This window comes from Lolium perenne, chromosome 4, assembly GCF_019359855.2.
Source record: "Lolium perenne isolate Kyuss_39 chromosome 4, Kyuss_2.0, whole genome shotgun sequence".
In the NCBI taxonomy this organism is placed as follows: domain Eukaryota; kingdom Viridiplantae; phylum Streptophyta; class Magnoliopsida; order Poales; family Poaceae; genus Lolium; species Lolium perenne.
The window spans coordinates 379,821,632-379,844,251 of record NC_067247.2 but is presented as its reverse complement, the minus strand read 5'-3'; the positions used below and the strand labels follow the sequence as shown (position 1 = coordinate 379,844,251).

The 22,620-nt window shown below is 41.7% G+C and overlaps 1 protein-coding gene across 1 annotated transcript; it reads left to right on the top strand.

Moving 5' to 3' along the window:
• Positions 1-20,811: 20,811 nt before the first annotated feature.
• LOC127348089 (uncharacterized) lies at positions 20,812-21,396 on the top strand. The gene has a single exon (XM_051374188.1). It carries the CDS (start codon positions 20,812-20,814, stop codon positions 21,394-21,396), a length of 585 nt encoding a protein of 194 aa, XP_051230148.1.
• Positions 21,397-22,620: the final 1,224 nt, after the last annotated feature.

Here is a 22,620-nt window from a genome sequence, read left to right as displayed (position 1 = left end):
GTTGCGGATGCTTGCAAGGGGTATAATCACAAGTATGTATTAGTCCTAGGAAGGGCGGTGCATTAGCATAGGTTCACCCACACAACACTTATCAAAACAATGAAGATTAATCAGCTACATGAAGCGAAAGCACTAGACAAAATCTCCGTGTGTCCTCAAGAACGTTTGGTCATTATAAGTAAACAAACCGGCTTGTCCTTTGTGCTAAAAAGGATTGGGCCACTCGCTGCAATTATTACTCTCGCATTTTACTTACTCGTACTTTATTCAACTGCTGCATCAAAACCCCCTGAATACTTGTCTGTGAGCATCTACAGTGAATCCTTCAACGAAACTGCTTGTCAACACCTTCTGCTCCTCGTTGGGATCGACATTCTTACTTATCGAAAATACTACGATACACCCCCTATACTTGTGGGTCATCAAGACTATTTTCTGGCACCGTTGCCGGGGAGTGAAGCGCTATTGGTAAGTGGGATTGGTAAGGAAAACTTTTACTGTTAGTACTGATTTTATTTCTGCCTGCTGCTGTAATTCATTATGGAGAGATCTTCTCTCGAATGCTTGTTTGGAAAATCTACTACTACTGCAAAGGTAGTGGATAAGGCGCCAGGTGAGGAAAATGTTCCATACAAAATACCTATGAAAATTATTGAACGTGTTGTGGATAACCGTTATACAGGGGATGGAACTGTCCATCCTGGAGATCATTTACTGTTCTTACATGAATTATGCGGTTTATTCAAGTGTGCAGGTATTGCTATGGATGAAGTGAGGAAGAAACTATTCTCTATATCGCTGTCTGGTAAAGCGGCGCATTGGTATAAATTACTGGATGATGGGGATGTAGGATAACGTTGCATAGAAAACAAAAAATTTCCTACCGCGAACACGCAATCCAAGCCAAGATGCAATCTAGAAGACGGTAGCAACGAGGGGGTATCGAGTCTCACCCTTGAAGAGATTCCAAAGCCTACAAGATGAGGCTCTTGTTGCTGCGGTAGACGATCACTTGCCGCTTGCAAAAGCGCGTAGAAGATCTTGATCACGATCGGTTCCGGCGCCACGAACGGGCAGCACCTCCGTACTCGGTCACACGTTCGGTTGTTGATGAAGACGACGTCCACCTCCCCGTTCCAGCGGGCAGCGGAAGTAGTAGCTCCTCTTGAATCTGACAGCACGACGGCGTGGTGTCGGTGGCGGTGTAGAAGTCCGGCGGAGCTTCGCTAAGCTACGCGGGAAATATGAAGTGGAGGAGCAAAGCTAGGGTTTGGGAGGGGGTGGCCGGCCACTCAAGGGGGGCGGCCAAGCTATGGTCTTGGGGTGGCCGGCCCCCTCCCTTGGCCCCTCATTATATAGGTGGATCCCAAGTGTTGGTGTCCAAGTCTTCGAATAAGACCCGAAACCAAAACCTTCCATAGGAGGGGGCAAACCTAGCCCAACTAGGACTCCCACCCAAAGGTGGGATTCCCACCTCCCATGTGGGGGGTGGCCGGCCCCCTATGGTGGAGTCCACTTGGGACTGCACCCCCACTAGGGCTGGCCGGCCATGGAGGTGGAGTCCCTTGTGGACTCCACCTTCCTTGGTGGTTTCTTCCGGACTTTTCTAGAACCTTCTAGAACCTTCCATAGAACCTTCCGCGACATTTTATTTCACATAAAATGACATCCTATATATGAATCTTATTCTCCGGACCATTCCGGAACTCCTCGTGATGTCCGGGATCTCATCCGGGACTCAGAACAAATATTCGAACTCCATTCCATAATTCAAGAACTACCATTTCAACATCCAACTTTAAGTGTGTCACCCTACGGTTCGAGAACTATGCGGACATGGTTGAGTACTCACTCCGACCAATAACCAATAGCGGGATCTGGAGATCCATAATGGCTCCCACATATTCAACGATGACTTTAGTGATCGAATGAACCATACACATATATTACCAATTCCCTTTGTCTCGCGATATTTTACTTGTCCGAGGTTTGATCTTCGGTATCACTCTATACCTTGTTCAACCTCGTCTCCTGACAAGTACTCTTTACTCGTACCGTGGTATGTGGTCTCTTATGAACTCATTCATATGCTTGCAAGACATTAGACGACATTCCACCGAGAGGGCCCAGAGTATATCTATCCGTCATCGGGATGGACAAATCCCACTGTTGATCCATATGCCTCAACTCATACTTTCCGGATACTTAATCCCACCTTTATAGCCACCCATTTACGCAGTGGTGTTTGATGTAATCAAAGTACCTTTCTGGTATAAGTGATTTACATGATCTCATGGTCATAAGGACTAGGTAACTATGTATCGAAAGCTTATAGCAAATAACTTAATGACGAGATCTTATGCTACGCTTAATTGGGTGTGTCCATTATATCATTCACACAATGACATAACCTTGTTATTAATAACATCCAATGTTCATGTTTATGAAACTAATCATCTATTAATCAACAAGCTAGTTTAAGAGGCATACTAGGGACTTCTTGTTTGTCTATATATCACACATGTACTAATGTTTCGGTTAATACAATTCTAGCATGATATATAAACATTTATCATAAACATAAAGATATAAATAATAACCACTTTATTATTGCCTCTAGGGCATATCTCCTTCAGGGGATTCTCTTGAATGGAATGATATTGTACCCCGATTTTATTCTAAGTTCTATCCTCCAAGTGAAATTCACAAAGACCGGGACCGCATATATAATTTTTGGCCTCATGATGGAGAGAGTATTGCCCAAGCTTGGGGGAGATTGAAGTCTTTAATGCTCAAATGCCCCATTCATGAGTTTCCTGGTAATATTATTATTGATAATTTCTATGCAAGACTTTCTTTTCAAGACAAGACCTTGCTGGATACTTCTTGTTCTGGATCATTTACACGCAACAAATAAGAGTTTAAAAGGGACCTTCTTAATCGGATCCAGGAGAATACTGAAGGATGGGAGAACGACAAGGATAGAGAATCAGGTACAAATTATGATTATAAATGTATTGAAGCTTTTATGGATACTGATAAATTTCGTAATATGAGTGCTACTTATGGTCTTGATTCTCAAGTTGCTGCAAATCTTTATAAAGCTTTTGCCACTCATTATGAATTGCCTAAGAAGAATTTTGATAAGTTTCATGAACCGTATAAAGATAAAATTGATTCATCTATAAATAAATGTGTTGTAGTTGAAACTGTGGATCATGTTATTCCTGAAGCTTATATTGAAAAAACTCCTTTTCCTGCTAAAATGAAGGAGTACTCTGTTATAAATAGTGCGGTTAATAAAAGTGAAAAGAAACCTATAGAACCTGAAGAACAAATAAAAGTTGAACCCGCTATTGCAATAGTTAAAGATCTTGTGACTGAAAACGTGGAAGATGGTCATATTATTTTTTGTGAAGATGCTTCTAATATTTTTTCACATCCTAATAAGTCTAGGAAAGCTAGTGTTCCTATGCTCTCTGTTAGAATTGGTGATCATTGCTATTATGGTTTATGCGATATTGGTGCAAGTATTAGTGCTATTCCTTATGAGCTTTACACGGAGATTATGCACGAAATTGGTTCTTGTGAACTTGAAGATATTGATGTGGTTATTCGGCTGGCTAATAGAGAAACTATATCTCCAATTGGTATTGTTCGAGATGTGGAAGTTCTATGTGGTAAGATTAAATATCCTGCTGACTTTTTGGTACTTGGTTCTGCTGCTAGTAAGTATTGTCCTATCATTTTTGGTAGACCTTTTCTAAATACTTGTGGAGCTGTTATAGATTGCAAGAAAGAGAAAATTTTGACTAAATTTGCTGGTGAATCTTATGAGTTTAATTTCTCTAAATTTGCCAAAACTCCTTATAAAGCTGATTCGCCTAATAATGATTTTAGAGTTGAACAGTGTGCATCTATTGCTCTTGCTCCTAATAATCCTTTGCAGCAACATTTGGAGAATAGTGAAAGTGAAGTTTTTAGGGAAGAAAGAAATGAGCTTGATGAAATTTTCCTTCGTCAACCTATACTTAAACATGATTTACCGGTAGAAGATCTAGGTATAACATTGCCACCAAAAGAAGATCCTGTTTTTGATTTAAAGCCATTGCCTGATGATCTTAAATATGCTCATATTGATGATAAGAAAATATATCCTGTTATTATTAGTTCTAAGCTTTCAGAGATTGAGGAAGAAAGGTTATTGGAAATATTGAAGAAACACCAAGGAGCTATTGGCTACACTCTTGATGACTTGAAGGGGATTTCTCCTTCTATTTGCCAACATGCCATTAATATGGAAGACGATGCAAAGCCTGTTGTTGAACATCAACGTCGTCTAATTCCTAAGATGAAGGATGTGGTAAGGAATGAGGTATTAAAACTTCTTGAAGCTGGTATTATATATCCTATTGCTGATAGTAGATGGGTTAGTCCTGTGCATTGTGTTCCTAAGAAAGGAGGAATGACTGTTGTACCTAATGATAATGATGAGCTCATCCCTCAAAGAGTTGTTGTAGGGTATAGAATGTGCATTGATTATCGAAAAGTTAATAAGGTTACTAAGAAAGATCATTACCCTCTACCTTCTATTGATCAAATGTTAGAAAGGTTGTCTAAGAATACTCATTTTTGCTTTCTTGATGGTTATTCTGGGTTTTCACAAATTGCTGTTAAAACTAAGGATCAAGAGAAAACCACTTTCACTTGTCCCTATGGAACTTATGCTTATAGACGTATGCCTTTTGGTTTATGTAATGCTCCTGCTACTTTTCAAAGATGCATGTCTGCTATTTTTCATGGTTTTTGCGAGAGTATTGTAGAGGTATTCATGGATGATTTCTCAGTCTATGGGAATTCTTTTGATAATTGCTTGCGAAATCTTGATAAAGTTTTGCAGAGATGTGAAGAAACTAACCTTGTTCTTAATTGGGAGAAATACCACTTTATGGTTAATGAAGGAATTGTATTGGGACATAAAATTTCTGAGAGAGGTATTGAAGTTGATAGAGCTAAAGTTGAAGCAATTGAGAAGATGCCCTATCCTAGGGATGTTAAAGGTATTCGTAGTGTTCTCGGTCATGCTGGATTTTATAGGAGATTTATTAAAGACTTCTCCAAGATTTCAAAACCTCTTACTAATCTTCTTCAAAAAGATGTACCTTTTGTTTTTGATGATGATTGTAAGGAGGCTTTTGAAACTCTAAAGAAAGCCTTAACAACTGCTCCTATAGTTGAACCTCCTAATTGGAACTTACCTTTTGAAATTATGTGTGATGCTAGTGATTTTGCTGTAGGTGCTGTTCTTGGACAGCGAGTAGATAAAAAATTGAATGTTATTCATTATGCTAGTAAAACTCTTGATGCTGCTCAAAGAAATTATGCTACAACTGAAAAAGAATTGTTAGCTGTAGTGTTTGCTTGTGATAAGTTTAGATCCTATATTGTTGATTCAAAAGTTACAATTCATACTGATCATGCTGCAATTAGATACCTAATGCACAAGAAAGATGCTAAGCCAAGGCTTATTAGATGGGTACTTCTGTTGCAAGAATTTGATTTGCATATTATGGATAGGAAAGGTGCTGATAATCCTGTTGCTGATAATTTATCTAGATTGGAAAATATTGCTTATGATCCTGTTCCTGTTAATGATAGTTTTCCAAATGAACAATTGGCTGTAATAAAGGTGAGCTCGCGAGATAGCCCTTGGTATGCTGATTATGCTAACTTTATTGTTTCCAAGTACTTGCCTCCAACCTTTTCAGCTCAGCAAAGGAGGAAATTCTTTTATGATTTGAGGCATTATTTTTGGGATGACCCACACTTATATAAAGAAGGAGTGGATGGTATTCTGCGAAGATGTGTTCCCGAATATGAACAACAAGAGATATTGAGTAAATGTCATGGTAGTGCTTATGGAGGACATCACGCCGGAGATAGAACCGCGCAAAAGGTTCTACAATCAGGTTTTTATTGGCCAACTCTCTTCAAAGATGCAAGGAAGTTTATTTTATCTTGTGATGAATGTCAAAGGGTTGGTAATATCTCCAGACGCAATGAAATGCCTATGAATTATACTCTTGTTATTGAACCATTCGATTGTTGGGGATTTGACTTCATGGGACCTTTCCCTACTTCAGAAGGTAACACTCATATACTTGTTGCTGTTGATTATGTTACTAAATGGGTGGAAGCTATACCCACAAAAAGTGCTGATGGTGAGACTTCTTTAAGAATGCTTTTAGATATTATTTTTCCTAGATTTGGAGTTCCTAGATATCTTATGACTAATGGAGGTTCTCATTTTATTCATGGTGGTTTTAGAAAAACTCTTGCTAAATATGGTATTAATCATAGGATTGCTTCCGCTTATCATCCTCAAACTAGTGGGCAAGTAGAACTATCAAATAGAGAGATTAAATCTATCTTGCAAAAGACTGTTAATAAATCTAGAAAGAATTGGGCTAGTAAATTGAAGGAAGCATTGTGGGCTTATAGAACTGCTTATAAAAACCCTATGGGGATGTCACCTTATAAAATGGTTTATGGAAAAGCTTGTCATTTACCTTTAGAACTAGAGCACAAAGCTAATTGGGCTGTAAGAGAACTAAATAAAGATCCTAAACTTGCCGGTAATAAGAGATTGCTACAATTGAGTTCTCTAGATGAATGGAGAAGTGAAGCTTATGAAAATGCTAAACTCTTTAAAGAGAAAGTTAAAAAATGGCATGATAGAAGAATTATCAAAAGAGAATTTAATATTGGGGATAAAGTCCTATTGTATCGGTCTCGTCTCAGATTCTTTGTAGGGAAATTACTCTCAAAGTGGGAAGGACCATATGTTATTGAAGAGGTGTATCGATCAGGAGCAATTAAAATTAGCTCTCTCCAAGGCAATGCCACACAAGTGGTGAATGGACAAAGACTCAAGCATTATATCTCAGGTGATTCTTATAATGAAGATGTTGATGTTATTCGAGTGGTAACTCCGGAAGCTTTCATCAAAGGTCAAATTGACAGTCCGGCAGAATTCGACTTTGAATAGGTAACAGTACTGGTAATAAAAAGTTCGCGTTTTACTTTCCGAACAATGTTCTTGCTGTTTTTGGAAAATATGAAAAATTACGAGATCGAAACGGAGTGGAGGAGACGCACGAGGGCCTGCCCCCATAGGCCGGCGCGGGCCCCAGCCTGGCCGCCCTATGAGGTGGCTCCCTCGTCGCCCCTCTCCGACTCTGGTTCGACCTGGTACCTTCCTTATGCCGTAAAAATTTGTTCTATATAATCCCCCGGATCCCTGGAGGTCCGTATATCGTTTTCTCGACGTGTTTTGTTTCGAGCTGTTTCTGCCAGGATCTGTTTTCAATCTAGAAGCACCATGGTTTCCAACAACAAGGGCAAGGAGCTTTCGGATGAAGATATTCAAGATCCCGAGTGGAAAGAGGTGGACGAGAGCGTCAAGGAAGAAGATGAAGAAGAAGCGGAGGAACACTCGCGTGCGCACCCGCGTGCTACCATCGCAAGCATCAGGGTGGTGGAGAACCCTTTCAGTGCCAAGAGGGGCGCAAGAATTCGCACCGGAGGAAAGGTTCCACGTCACTACCTAGCTCCAAAGACATCCTCTCCAGGCACCTACAACCCCTTCCGCAATCTAATTTACAATAGTCAAATTGAAAGGACTCCCAAGGCAACATTGCCTAGCAATTGGGATATAGATCGTTCTAACACTACAGGAAGGATGAAGCCTGAAGCTGAAGAGTGGGGAGGTAACTCCAAGAGTTGGGACTCGCCGTCGGACATACTTCTCAACCGCGTCGAGCACAATTCGGAGATGATCCGCAAACTCATGTACAAGATTGATGAGCTTCAGGAGCTGGTTGAGAAGCTTTTCAAGAATTCATCACCACCACCGCCGAAGGAGTAATTCATCATCGGTATTGGCATCCCCTTGGTTTGTTCCAAGCTTGGGGGAGTGCCGCGGTATCACATCATCACTATCTTTTATTTTTTATTGCCAAGTAGTGTCATATCATGAGTAGGGAAGTTATCATATAAGATGGGTTGCAGTGTGGAAGTATCTCTCCTTTAGTTGGTTGTCTATGTATCCCTTGGTGTGAGTTTTCGTTATGGAATATTAATGAGAAGTCTTATCATTTACATATTGCACATCTTATTTCAGTTTGCAATTTCTATTATATGATTGATCTTGTTATTAGTATTGGTATCACTTTGGGAGCATTGAGTAAATCTATTTGGTTTTGGCAAACTTAGCATTGGTCAATAGCAACAACACTTTGAGGTTTAAGTAGAAAAGAGAAATACATGTAGTTGTTTCATTGTCTTCCTTTCTTGTTAGCTCATAGCTTATTATTCTTAAGTTAAAATTGTTTGTGCTTACAAGGAAGATGCATGATTGTTTCTATCACATGTATATTTGCTTGTTTCCCTCAACTCTTATGCTTGTTAATTAACCTTGCTAGCCAAAGACCTGTACTGAGAGGGAATGCTTCTCGTGCATCCATACTTTAGCCTAAACCTGTGCCATTTGTGTCCACCATAACTACCTACTACATGGTATTTCCTGCCATTCCAAGCAAATACTTCGTGTGCTACCTTTAAACAATTCAAAATTTACTATCTCTTATTTGTGTCAATGTTTTATAGCTCATGAGGAAGTATGTGGTGTTTTATCTTTCAATCTTGTTGGGCAACTTTCACCAATGGACTAGTGGCTTCATCCACATATCCAATAACCTTGCAAAAAGAGCTGGCAATGGGGTTCCCAGTCCCAAATTAATTAACTTTCATAATTTTACAAATAGACACTCCTCCACGGTATGTGCTTGTTGGATGGCACCCGAGGATTCGGTTAGCCGTGGCTTGAGAAAGCAAAGGTGGGGAGGAGTGTCATCTAAATAAAACTAAAATACAAAGGCACTCCTTCATGGTATGAGATTATTGGCAGGCACCCGAGGATTCGGTTAGCCATGGCTTGTGTAAGCAAAGGTTGGAAGGAGTGCCAACCAAAAATAAAACTTTATGGGAGCCGCTCTTCGAGAGTTTGTCTGGCAAGGGGGTTAGAGAACCCGCTACCATTCGTTGACAATAACAAACACCTCTCAAAACTGTACTTTTATTCTCCTTATATGATTTCAAAAATGAAAAAGCTCTAGCACATGATTTAATCCCTGCTTCCCTCTGCGAAGGGCCTGTCTTTTACTTTATGTTGAGTCAGTAAACCTATTTCCCTCCATCTTAAGCAAGCATTTGAGTTGTTGTGATCAAACTATCTATATTGTGATTTACTTCATCATGTATTTTATTCTTCCTTGTTTAGTACAAGTTTTATCTGAATGAATATAGCTTTGAAAGTTATCAATGATCATGAAGAGATTATTATGATTGAGTATGCAAGTTGTGCCATATAAGCTTTAATATAAGAGCGCTGCTCGATGGATAAGTACAATCTATTAATTGTTCTCTGACCAAGAACGAAGTTTGCCATCACCAATTATGATTTCTTATGCACCTTTATTTGTGATTACCCTCTACTTATTTCAAGTTGAATTATATGAGGAAGTTGTTCATTAGAATGTCTTGTGTGAATTGATATGATGCTTCTTGTACGTATTTCATTTATCGACTCTTCACTCCATAAACATGTGGTCCTGTTTACCGAGTTCAGATTCGCTTGGGGACAAGCGAAGTCTAAGCTTGGGGGGAGTTGATACGTCCATTTTGCATCACTATTTTGTATCATAATTTGCTGTTATTCATTGATATATTTCATATTTGGAGATGATACTTATGTTATTTCATCTATTTTGCATGTTTCATGATTATTGAGGGATCGCGCACCGGAGCGAGGATTCTGCTGGAAAAAGCGTCGTCAGAAGGCAATATTTCGGAAGATCAACAATTGCCAGAAATTATATGAAAAATCCTATTTTTCCAGAAGATGAAGGGAGCCAGAAGGGGGAGCCGAGAGGGGCCGCCGTGGGCCCACCCCACAGGCCGGCGCGGGCCAAGGCCTGGCCGCGCCGCCCTGTGAGGAGGGGGCCCACAGCCTCCTCTCCTTTGCGTACATCTTCGCCCCGAAAACCTAAGACCTGGAGGATAGTCGCGAAGATTCACAGCCGCCTCTGCGGGGCGGAAAACACCAGAGAGAAAAGAGCTCTCCGGCAGGCTGAAATCTGCCGGGGAAATTCCCTCCCGGAGGGGGAAATCGACGCCATCGTCACCGCCATCGAGCTGGACATCATCTCCATCACCATCGCCATCATCTCCATCATCATCACCGCCATCTCCACCGCTGCACCTCGTCACCGCTGTAACAATTAGGGTTGAATCTTGATTGTTTGATAGGGGAAACTCTTCCGGTATTGATCTCTACTTGTTATTGATGCTATTGAGTGAAACCATTGAACCAAGGTTTATGTTCAGATTGTTATTCATCACCATATCACCTCTGATCATGTTCCATATGATGTCTCGTGAGTAGTTCGTTTAGTTCTTGAGGACATGGGTGAAGTCTAAATGTTAGTAGTGAATTATGGTTGAGTAATATTCAATGTTATGATATTTAAGTTGTGGTGTTATTCTTCTAGTGGTGTCATGTGAACGTCGACTACATGATACTTCACCTTTATGGGCCTAGGGGAATGCATCTTGTACTCGTTTGCTAATTGCGGGGTTGCCGGAGTGACAGAAACCTAAACCCCCGTTGGTATATCGATGCAGGAGGGATAGCAGGATCTCAGAGTTTAAGGCTGTGGTTAGATTTATCTTAATTACTTTATTGTAGTTGCGAATGCTTGCAAGGGGTATAATCACAAGTATGTATTAGTCCTAGGAAGGGCGGTGCATTAGCATAGGTTCACCCACACAACACTTATCAAAACAATGAAGATTAATCAGCTACATGAAGCGAAAGCACTAGACTAAATCCCCGTGTGTCCTCAAGAACGTTTGGTCATTATAAGTAAACAAACCGGCTTGTCCTTTGTGCTAAAAAGGATTGGGCCACTCGCTGCAATTATTACTCTCGCATTTTACTTACTCGTACTTTATTCAACTGCTGCATCAAAACCCCCTGAATACTTGTCTGTGAGCATCTACAGTGAATCCTTCACCGAAACTGCTTGTCAACACCTTCTGCTCCTCGTTGGGATCGACATTCTTACTTATCGTAAATACAACGATACACCCCCTATACTTGTGGGTCATCAAGACTATTTTCTGGCGCCTTTGCCGGGGAGTGAAGCGCTATTGGTAAGTGGGATTGGTAAGGAAAACTTTTACTGTTAGTGCTGATTTTATTTCTGCCTGCTGCTGTAATTCATTATGGAGAGATCTTCTCTCGAATGCTTGTTTGTAAAATCTACTACTACTGCAAAGGTAGTGGATAAGGCGCCAGGTGAGGAAAATGTTCCATACAAAATACCTATGAAAATTATTGAACGTGTTGTGGATAACCGTTATATAGGGGATGGAACTGTCCATCCTGGAGATCATTTACTGTTCTTACATGAATTATGCGGTTTATTCAAGTGTGCAGGTATTGCTATGGATGAAGTGAGGAAGAAACTATTCTCTATATCGCTGTCTGGTAAAGCGGCGCATTGGTATAAATTACTGGATGATGGGGATTCTCTTGAATGGAATGATATTGTACCCCGATTTTATTCTAAGTTCTATCCTCCAAGTGAAATTCACAAAGACCGGAACCGCATATATAATTTTTGGCCTCATGATGGAGAGAGTATTGCCCAAGCTTGGGGGAGATTGAAGTCTTTAATGCTCAAATGCCCCATTCATGAGTTTCCTGGTAATATTATTATTGATAATTTCTATGCAAGACTTTCTTTTCAAGACAAGACCTTGCTGGATACTTCTTGTTCTGGATCATTTACACGCAACAAATAAGAGTTTAAAAGGGACCTTCTTAATCGGATCCAGGAGATCATAAACAGCACATAGATGATAGATTGATAATCGACATAACATAGTATTCCATATTCATCGGATCCCAACAAACGCAACATGTAGCATTACAGATAGATGATCTTGATCATGTTAGGCAGCTCACAAGATCCAACAATGATAGCACATGAGGAGAAGACGACCATCTAGCTACTGCTATGGACCCATAGTCCAGGGGTGAACTACTCACACATCAATCCGGAGGCGATCATGGCGATGTAGAGTCCTCCGGGAGATGATTCCCCTCTCCGGCAGGGTGCCGGAGGCGATCTCCTGAATCCCCCGAGATGGGATTGGCGGCGGCGGCGTCTCTGGAAGGTTTTTCGTATCGTGGCTCTCGATCCTGGGGTATTCGCGACGAAGGATTTAAGTAGGCGGAAGGGTAGGTCAGGGGGCCTCACGAGGGCCCCACACAATAGGGCGGCGCGGCCCCACCCTTGGCCGCGCGGCCCTGGCGTGGCGGCGCCTCGTGGCCCCACTTCGTTTCCCTTTCGGTCTTCTCGAAGCTTCGTGGAAAAATAGGCCCCTGGGCGTTGATTTCGTCCAATTCCGAGAATATTTCCTTACTAGGATTTCTGAAACCAAAAACAGCAGAAAACAGCAACTGGCTCTTCGGCATCTCGTCAATAGGTTAGTGCCGGAAAATAAATAAATATGAAATAAAGTATGTATAAAACATGTGAGTATCATCATAAAACAAGCATGGAACATAAGAAATTATCGATACGTTGGAGACGTATCAGCATCCCCAAGCTTAGTTCCTACTCGTCCCGAGTAGGTAAACGATAACAAAGATAATTTCCAAAGTGACATGCTATCATAATCTTGATCAATACTATTGTAAGCACATGTAATGAATGCAGCGATTCGAAGCAATGGTAAAAGCAATGAGTAAACAACTGAATCATATAGCAAAGACTTTTCATGAATAGTACTTTCAAGACAAGCATCAATAAGTCTTGCATAAGAGTTAACTCATAAAGCAATAGATTCAAAGTAAAAGCATTGAAGCAACACAAATGAAGATATAAGTCTCAGCAGTTGCTTTCAACTTGTAACATGTATATCTCATGGATAGTTGTCAACATAAAGTAATATAACAAGTGCAATAGGTAAACATGTAAGAATCAATGCACACAGTTGACACAAGTGTTTGCTTCTAAGATAGAAAGAAGTAGGTAAACTGACTCAACATAAAAGTAAAAGAATGGCCCTTCGCAGAGGGAAGCATGGATTGTTGTATTTGTGCTAGAGCTTTTTATTTTGAAAACAAGAAACAATTTTGTCAACGGTAGTAATAAAGCATATGTGTTATGTATAATATATCCTATAAGTTGCAAGCCTCATGCATAGATTACCAATAGTGCCCGCACCTCGTCCTAATTAGCTTGGATTTACATGGATTATCATTGCATAACATATGTTTTAACCAAGTGTCACAAAGGGGTACCTCTATGCCGCCTGTACAAAGGTCTAAGGAGAAAGTTCGCATTGGATTTCTCGCTTTTGATTATTCTCAACTTAGACATCCATACCGGGACAACATAGACAACAGATAATGGACTCCTCTTTAATGCATAAGCATTCAACAACAGATAATATTCTCATAAGAGATTGAGGTTTGTTGTCCAAACTGAAACTTCCACCATGGATCATGGCTTTAGTTAGCGGCCCAATGTTCTTCTCTAACAATATGCATACTCAAACCATTTGATCATGATAAATCACCCTTACTTCAGACAAGACGAACATGCATAGCAACTCACATGAGATATTCAACAAAGAAATAGTTGATGGCGTCCCCAGGAACATGGTTATCGCTCAACAAGCAACTTATTAAGAGATAGAACACATAAGTACATATTCAATACCACAATAGTTTTTAAGATATTTGTACCATGAGCTATATATTACAAAGATAAACAATGGAATTTTAAAGGTAGCACTCAATCAATTTTCTTTGGAATGGCGGAAAATACCATGTAGTAGGTAGGTATGGTGGACACAGATGGCATAGGTTTTGGCTCAATGATTTTGGATGCACGAGAAGTAATCCCTCTCAATACAAGGCTTAGGCTAGCAAGATTGTTTGAAGCAAACACAAGTATGAACCGGTACAGCAAAACTTACATAAGAACATATTGCAAGCATTATAAGACTCTACACTGTCTTCCTTGTTGTTCAAACACCTCACCAGAAAATATCTAGACTCTAGAGAGACCAATCATGCAAACCAAATTTTAACAAGCTCTATGTATTTCTTCATTAATAGGTGCAAAGTATATGATGCAAGAGCTTAAACATGAGCACAACAATTGCCAAGTATCAAATTATTCAAGACATTATACCATTTACCACATGTAGCATTTTCTGTTTCCAACCATATAACAATGAACGAAGCAGTTTCAACCTTCGCCATGAACATTAAGAATAAAGCTAAGAACATATGTGTTAATATGCAACAGCGGAGCGTGTCTCTCTCCCACACAACGAATGCTAGGATCCAATTTTATTCAAACAAAACAAAAACAAGAACATAAAGACGCTCCAAGTAAAGCACATAAGATGTGATGGAATAAAAATATAGTTTCACTAGAGGAACCTGATAATGTTGTCGATGAAGAAGGGGATTCCTTGGGCATCCCCAAGCTTAGATGCTTGAGTCTTCTTGAAATATGCAGGGATGAACCACGGGGGCATCCCAAGCTTAGAGCTTTCACTCTCCTTGATCATATTGTATCATCCTCCTCTCTTGATCCTTGAAAACTTCCTCCACACCAAACTCGAAACAAACTCATTAGAGGGTAAGTGCATAATAAAAAATTCACATGTTCAGAGGTGACATAATCATTCTTAACACTTCTGGACATTGCACAAAGCTACTGAAAGTTAATGGAACAAAGAAATCCATCAAGCATAGCAAAACAGGCAATGCGAAATAAAAGGCAGAATCTATCAAAACAGAACAGTACGTAAAGACGAATTTTTTAGAGGCACCATACTTGCTCAGATGAGAAAACTCCAAACTAATGAAAGTTGTGTACATATCTGAGGATCACGCACGTAAATTGGCATTTTTTTTCCGAGTTACCTACAGAGAACCCTGGCCAAATTCGTGACAGCAAGAAATCTGTTTCTGCGCAGTAATCCAAATCTAGTATCAACTTTATCATTAAAGACTTTACTTGGCACAACAATGTAATAAAATAAAGATAAGGAGAGGTTGCTACAGTAGTAACAACTTCCAAGACTCAAATATAAAACAAAAGTGCAGAAGTAGAATCATGAGTTGTCTCCCATAAGCGCTTTTCTTTAACGCCTTTCAGCTAGGCGCAGAAAGTGTGTATCAAGTATTATCAAGAGATGAAACATCAACATCATAATTTTTTCTAATAATAGAATCAAAAGGTAACTTCATTCTCTTTCTAGGGAAGTGTTGCATACCTTTCTTGAGAGGAAATTGATATTTAATATTACCTTCCTTCATATCAATAGTAGCACCAACAGTTCGAAGAAAAGGTCTTCCCAATATAATGGCACAAGATGCATTGCATTCAATATCCAAGACAACAAAATCAACGGGGACAAGGTTATTGTTAACAGTAATGCGAACATTATCAATCCTCCCCAAAGGTTTCTTTGTAGAATTATCAGCAAGATTAACATCCAAATAACAATTTTTCAATGGTGGCAAGTCAAGCATATTATAGATTTTCTTAGGCATAACAGAAATACTTGCACCAAGATCACATAAAGCATTACAATCAAAATCATTGACCTTCATCTTAATGATGGGCTCCCAACCATCCTCTAACTTCCTAGGAATAGAAGTTTCAAGTTTTAGTTTCTCTTCTCTAGCTTTTATGAGAGCATTTGTAATATGTTTTGTAAAGGCCAAGTTTATAGCACTAGCATTAGGACTTTTAGCAAGTTTTTGTAAGAACTTTATAACTTCAGAGATGTGACAATCATCAAAATCTAAACTATTATGATCTAAGGCAATGGGATCATTGTCCCCAATATTTTGAAAAATTTCAGCAGTTTTATCACAAGCAGTTTCAGCAGTTTTAGCAGTTTCAGGCAGTTTTGCTCGCTTTGCATTAGGAGTAGAAACATTGCCAACACCAATTATTTTACCATTGATAGTAGGAGGTGTAGCAGCATGTGAAGCATTAGCATTACTAGTGGTGGTAATTGATGTCTACGCTCGCTTCTTTTCTTGTAGACAGTGTTGGACCTACAAGAGCAGAGGTTTGTAGAACAGCAGCAAGTTTCCCTTAAGTGGATCACCCAAGGTTTATCGAACTCAGGGAGGAAGAGGTCAAAGATATCCCTCTCAAGCAACCCTGCAACCACAATACAAGAAGTCTCTTGTGTCCCCAACACACCTAATACACTTGTCAGATGTATAGGTGCACTAGTTCGGCGAAGAGATAGTGAAACACAGGTGGTATGAATGTATATGAGCAGTAGTAACGGCACCAGAAAATAGCTTGCTGGCGTGTAGTAAGTAAACATGTAGTAAAACAGTAAACAAGCGGAGATTGCAGTATTTGGAAACAAGGCCTAGGGATTATACTTTCACTAGTGGACACTCTCAACATTGATCACATAATAAAACCACTCTACACTCTCTTGTTGGATGATGAACACCGCTATTTGTGTAGGGCTACAAGAGCACCTCAATGCCGGAGTTAACAAGCTCCACAACATTCGATATTCATATTTAAATAACCTTAGAGTGCATGATAGATCAACACAACTACACCAAGTACTAACATAGCATGCACACTGTCACCATCACACTATGAAGGAGGCATAGATCACATCAATACTATCATAGCAATAGTTAACTTCATAATCTACAAGAGATCACAATCATAACCTACGCCAAGTACTACTTGATGCACACACTGTCACCATTACACCGTGCATGAGGAATAGAGTACTTTAATAACATCACTAGAGTAGCACATAGATAAATAGTGATACATAACACATTGCAATCATAAAGGGATATAAATAAGCACTTCACTATGCTATTCATAACAGTGAATAAGTATTCTGTGAAATATAGCCTAAGAGACCCACACGGTGCACACACTGTCACCTTTACACACGTGGGACAAGGAGTCTCCGGAGATCACATAAATAAAATCCACTTGACTAGCATAATGACATCTAGATTACAAGCATCATCATATGAATCTCAATCATGTAAGGCAGCTCATGAGATTATTGTATTGAAGTACATAGGAGAGAGATTAACCACATAGCTACCGGTACAGCCCTTAGCCTCGATGGAGAACTACTCCCTCCTCATGGGAGACAACAGCGTTGATGAAGATGGCGGTGGTGTCGATGGAGATGCCTTCCGGAGGCACTTCCCCGTCCCGGCGGCGTGCCGGAACAGAGACTCCTGTCCCCCAGATCTTGGCTTCGCGATGGCGGCGGCTCTGGAAGGTTTCTCGTACCGTGGCTTTTTCGTATCGAAGTTTTAGGTCAGGGACCTTTAAATAGGCGAAGAGGCGGAGTCGGAAGGTCGACGAGGTGGCGACACAACAGGGGGGCGCGGCCCACCCCCTGGCCGCGCCGGCCTATCATCTGGGGCCCACAGGGCTCCCCTCTGGCGGCTCTCGGGTGTTCTGGAAGCTTCGTGGGATTTTAAGATCTTGGGCGTTGATTTCGTCCAATTCCGAGAATATTTGCTTACTAGGATTTCTGAAACCAAAAACAGCAGAAAATAGGAACTGGCACTGCGGCATCTTGTCAATAGGTTAGTTCCGGAAAATGCATCAAAACGATATAAAGTGTGAACAAAACATGTAGGTATTGTCATAAAACAAGCATGGAACATAAGAAATTATCGATACGTTGGAGACGTATCAGCATCCCCAAGCTTAGTTCCTACTCGTCCCGAGTAGGTAAACGATAACAAAGATAATTTCTCAAGTGACATGCTACCAACATAATCTTAATCATACTATTGCAAAGTATATGAGATGAATGCAGTGATTCAAAGCAATGGTAAAGACAATGATTAAACAACTGAATCATATAGCAAAGACTTTTCATGAATAGTACTTTCAAGACAAGCATCAATAAGTCTTGCATAAGAGTTAACTCATAAAGCAATAAATTCATAGTAAAGGCATTGAAGCAACACAAAGGAAGATTAAGTTTCAGCGGTTGCTTTCAACTTGTAACATGTATATCTCATGGATAATTGTCAATGCAAAGCAATATAACAAGTGCAATAAGCAAGCATGTAAGAATCAATGCACAGTTAACACAAGTGTTTGCTTCTAAGATAGAGAGAAATGGGTAAACTGACTCAACATTGAAGTAAAAGAATGGCCCTTCGAAGAGGGAAGCATGGATTGCTATATTTGTGCTAGAGCTTTTATTTTGAAAACAAGAAACAATTTTGTCAACGGTAGTAATAAAGCATATGCATTATGTAAATTATATCCTACAAGTTGCAAGCCTCATGCATAGATTACCAATAGTGCCCGCACCTTGTCCTAATTAGCTTGGATTTACATGGATTATCATAGCATAGCATATGTTTTAACCAAGTGTCACAATGGGGTACCTCTATGCCGCCTGTACAAAGGTCTAAGGAGAATGCTCGCATTGGATTTCTCGCTTTTGATTATTCTTAACTTAGACATCCAAACCGAGACAACATAGACAACAGATAATGGACTCCTCTTTAATGCATAAGCATTCAACAACAGATAATATTCTCATAAGAGATTGAGGTTTGTTGTCCGAACTGAAACTTCCACCATGTATCATGGCTTTAGTTAGCGGCCCAAGGTTCTTCTCTAACAATATGCATACTCAAACCATTTGATCATGATAAATCACCCTTACTTCAGACAAGACGAACATGCATAGCAACTCACATGATATTCAACAAAGAAATAGTTGATGGCGTCCCCAGGAACATGGTTATCGCTCAACAAGCAACTTATAAGAGATAAGATGCATAAGTACATATTCAATACCACAATAGTTTTTAAGCTATTTGTCCCATGAGCTATATATTGCAAAGACAAAGAATAGAATTTTAAAGGTAGCACTCAAGCAATTTACTTTGGAATGGCAGAGAAATACCATGTAGTAGGTAGGTATAGTGGACACAAATGGCATAGTTTTTGGCTCAAGGATTTTGGATGCACGAGAAGTAATCCCTCTAAATACAAGGCTTAGGCTAGCAAGGTTGTTTGAAGCAAACACAAGTATGAACCAGTACAGCAAAACTCACATAAGAACATATTGCAAGCATTATAAGACTCTACACTGTCTTCCTTGTTGTTCAAACCCTCACCAGAAAATATCTAGACTTAGAGAGACCAATCATGCAAACCAAATTTTAACAAGATCTACAGTATTTCTTCACTAATAGGTGCAAAGTATATGATGCAAGAGCTTAAACATGAGCACAACAATTGCCAAGTATCAAATTATGCAAGACATCATACCAATTACCACATGTAGCATTTTCTGTTTCCAACCATATAACAATTAACGAAGCAGTTTCAACCTTCGCCATGAACATTAAAAGTAAAGCTAAGAACACATGTGTTCATATGAACCAGCGGAGCGTGTCTCTCTCCCACACAAGCATTTATTCAAGAAAAACAAAAATAAAAACAAACAGACGCTCCAAGTAAAGTACATAAGATGTGACCGAATAAAAATATAGTTTCAAGAGAAGAAACCTGATAAATTGTTGATGAAGAAGGGGATGCCTTGGGCATCCCCAAGCTTAGATGCTTGAGTCTTCTTGAAATATGCAGGGATGAACCACGGGGGCATCCCCAAAAACCTTATCGCCCGTCTCCCGGTGCAAGATCTCAACGGACGGAGTTTCGGAGGCCTGCTCTCCCGGACGGCTGTGCACGCAGACGCCGGGATGGGGAAGACTAGAGAGTAGCACAACAAAAGGAACTTCACGAGAGAGAGAGATCTAAGAGCACTATTTTCCAGATCTGATCAGTCTCCTTGTATAGCCTGGGAGGAAGCCGACCCGACCGCATTGACACGCGTAGGAAGCCAGGGACACGCGGCGAGCATGCTCATGCAGGTCGACACGTACCCAACACAGTTGGTGCACCAAGCAAAAATTTAGGCTTCCTTGAGTGTGTCTCGAGGCTGTCCCAAGCTGCCAATGTGATGGGCCTTGAGATTTCAGAAATTGTAGACTACATGGGCTGCTTTATTGGGCTGCGGCCCATCTACATTTAACAGGGCGCTCCAACCAATAGTAATTAAAACTTGCAGCTGTTTCAACTTAAAGATATATAGAAGGCACTATGCCAAAGTGCGGCTAAAAATATATAGAACATATAGAGGCGCTAAAAATATATAGAGGCAATATATTACAGTGCGACTAAAGATATATAGGAGCATTTAAAGAAGTACCTCCAAAAATATATAGGGGCAACTAGCAAAGTGCCTCTAAAAATACTATTTTTAGAGGCATTTTTTTCCATGTGCGGCTATAATTTTTAGCAACATGTTTTAATTAGGCACTTTTATTTTTAGGGGCACTTTAAAGTATCCCTAAAAATCAGCTATCCCGTAGTGGTAAGGGCGGTTTCTATGTAGTGCGGTCAATGTATTGTGTTAATCGATAGGGAGGTACTTTCAGTTATTCTTGTACTCTTAAATGGCTACTAAATGCAGGTTTCATCCCCAGGAACGTTAGCCGCAGCTTTGTGACCATGTTCACCTATAAATCCGTCCGTCTAGAAAGGAGGTCGACAACGCTTACAGCTCCATGCCATCACATCCCGCCCCACAGGAAAGAACAATATGAAGACCTGCTTTCTACTCGTCGCTGCCGTCGCTGCCGCGGCATTCGCCAGCGCGCGTGGTAGCACCGCGCAAGCCGCTGCCGCGGCACCACCACCGGCGACGACGATCGGCGCAACCTGCCAGGCGGCCCATGATGCCGACAGTCGCGTGAGCGTCACCTTCTGCAGGACCCGACTGCGAGACGCGCCCGCCTCCAACACACGTTTCCTCGCCGATGCCGCGGCGGCCAAGGGCGTCAGCAACGCCAATGACGCGCGGCGCGAGATCGCGACGGCGATAGAGCGGCATGACAAAGGCAACGAGCATGAAGCCGACCCGATATACAGGAGCGTGCTGGTGCTGTGCGAGGACTTCTACGGCATGATCAGGGAGCGGTACGACGCGGCACGCCAGGCGATCGCCGAGCATATGTACAGTGACGTCGAAAAGGAGCTGTCCAGCGTTCCGTCGACGGGGCGGTCGTGCGACGACAAGTTGGCCACCACCCGCGGTGGCAGCGGGGCCTCGCCGTTCCTGCAGTACTGCGAGGATAACACGCAGATCGCGCTCCTCACCATCGCCATCACCAGCCTGATCAAGTGAGGCCTTCGCGCTTTGGCGCCGACGCCACGTGATGTGGCTGCCTTAGGCACTTAGAGCATCTCTACCGAGCCCCGTAAATAGGCCAAAATCGAAAAATAACCGTAATTTTAAGGGTTTGGTTATACCATAAAGTAGGCAAAACTGAAAAAAAAAATCGGGCCGCGACCAAAACCCCTACTCGGCCTGTATTTGTAGGGGCCAAAGGAGCGAACCGAACAAAGTCCGAACATAATCCCTAGTTTGCGCGCGAGGGAAGTTTCACCTCCTCCCAACCGCCGCCGCCGCCGATCTGCGCACCCTCACCATCCTCTGCGCCGCCATCGTCCGATCTCGCCACCATGAGTCTCGAATCGACCCAGCCGGCTGCCGTTGCTAGCTCGCAGGCCCCGCCACCCTCTCCCGCGGTCGCTGGAGCTTCCGCTGCTACACCAACCACCCCGGCGACCCCCGCGACCCCCGCCAATGTCGCTACCATGGTCTCGTCGATGAGCGTGGTGAAGTGGTGGCGCGCGGGAACGCATGTGGTCCCGCGAGCCGGTGCCGCGGCGGCCAACGCTGATGTTCCGGCGGTCGCATCGAAGCCGAAGGCATCCGGCGCCAGACCAAAGAATTCGGTGCCGAAGAGGACGAAATTGAAGGCGCCGACGAGCCGTGGCGCCCCACCTCCGCTCCCATCCCCGCCAACGCCGCCGCCGCCACCGGAAGCCACCGCGAACATCGCCCAGGACGTGCACGACGACGGGTCAACAAGGTACAAATTACAACTCTTCCTCGTTTTTCATTGCGAGTAGATATTGAGGTCACGTACTATTAGGAACGACAACACCTCGTACATGGAGATGTTGGACGAGGTAAACATTACCCCACTTGAGGGCCAAAACAATGACAAGCCGGAGGGAAACAAGTGGCAATTGAGGGACGAATAAGTAGCACCCAAGAAAGCTGCAATGGTTGCGCTCGACGACACCGATGACGAGAAGGAGGGCCTGAAAGTTGACAAGCCGGAGGGAAACAAGAAGGCCAAGGAGAGGCTCAAGCTCGATGGGGAGGCTGCATTGTTGAGGGACAAGTTTGATCAAATGATGAAGTCCAAGGAGGTGATAGCGGCCAAGACTTTGAAGACCAAGCTTGTCATCATCGAGAAGAAGAAGGAGGTGAGTCTTACCAAGTTTGAAGCCAACCGAGAGGAAGCAAGGAACAAGGCCAAGTTGGAGGAGATGTGGA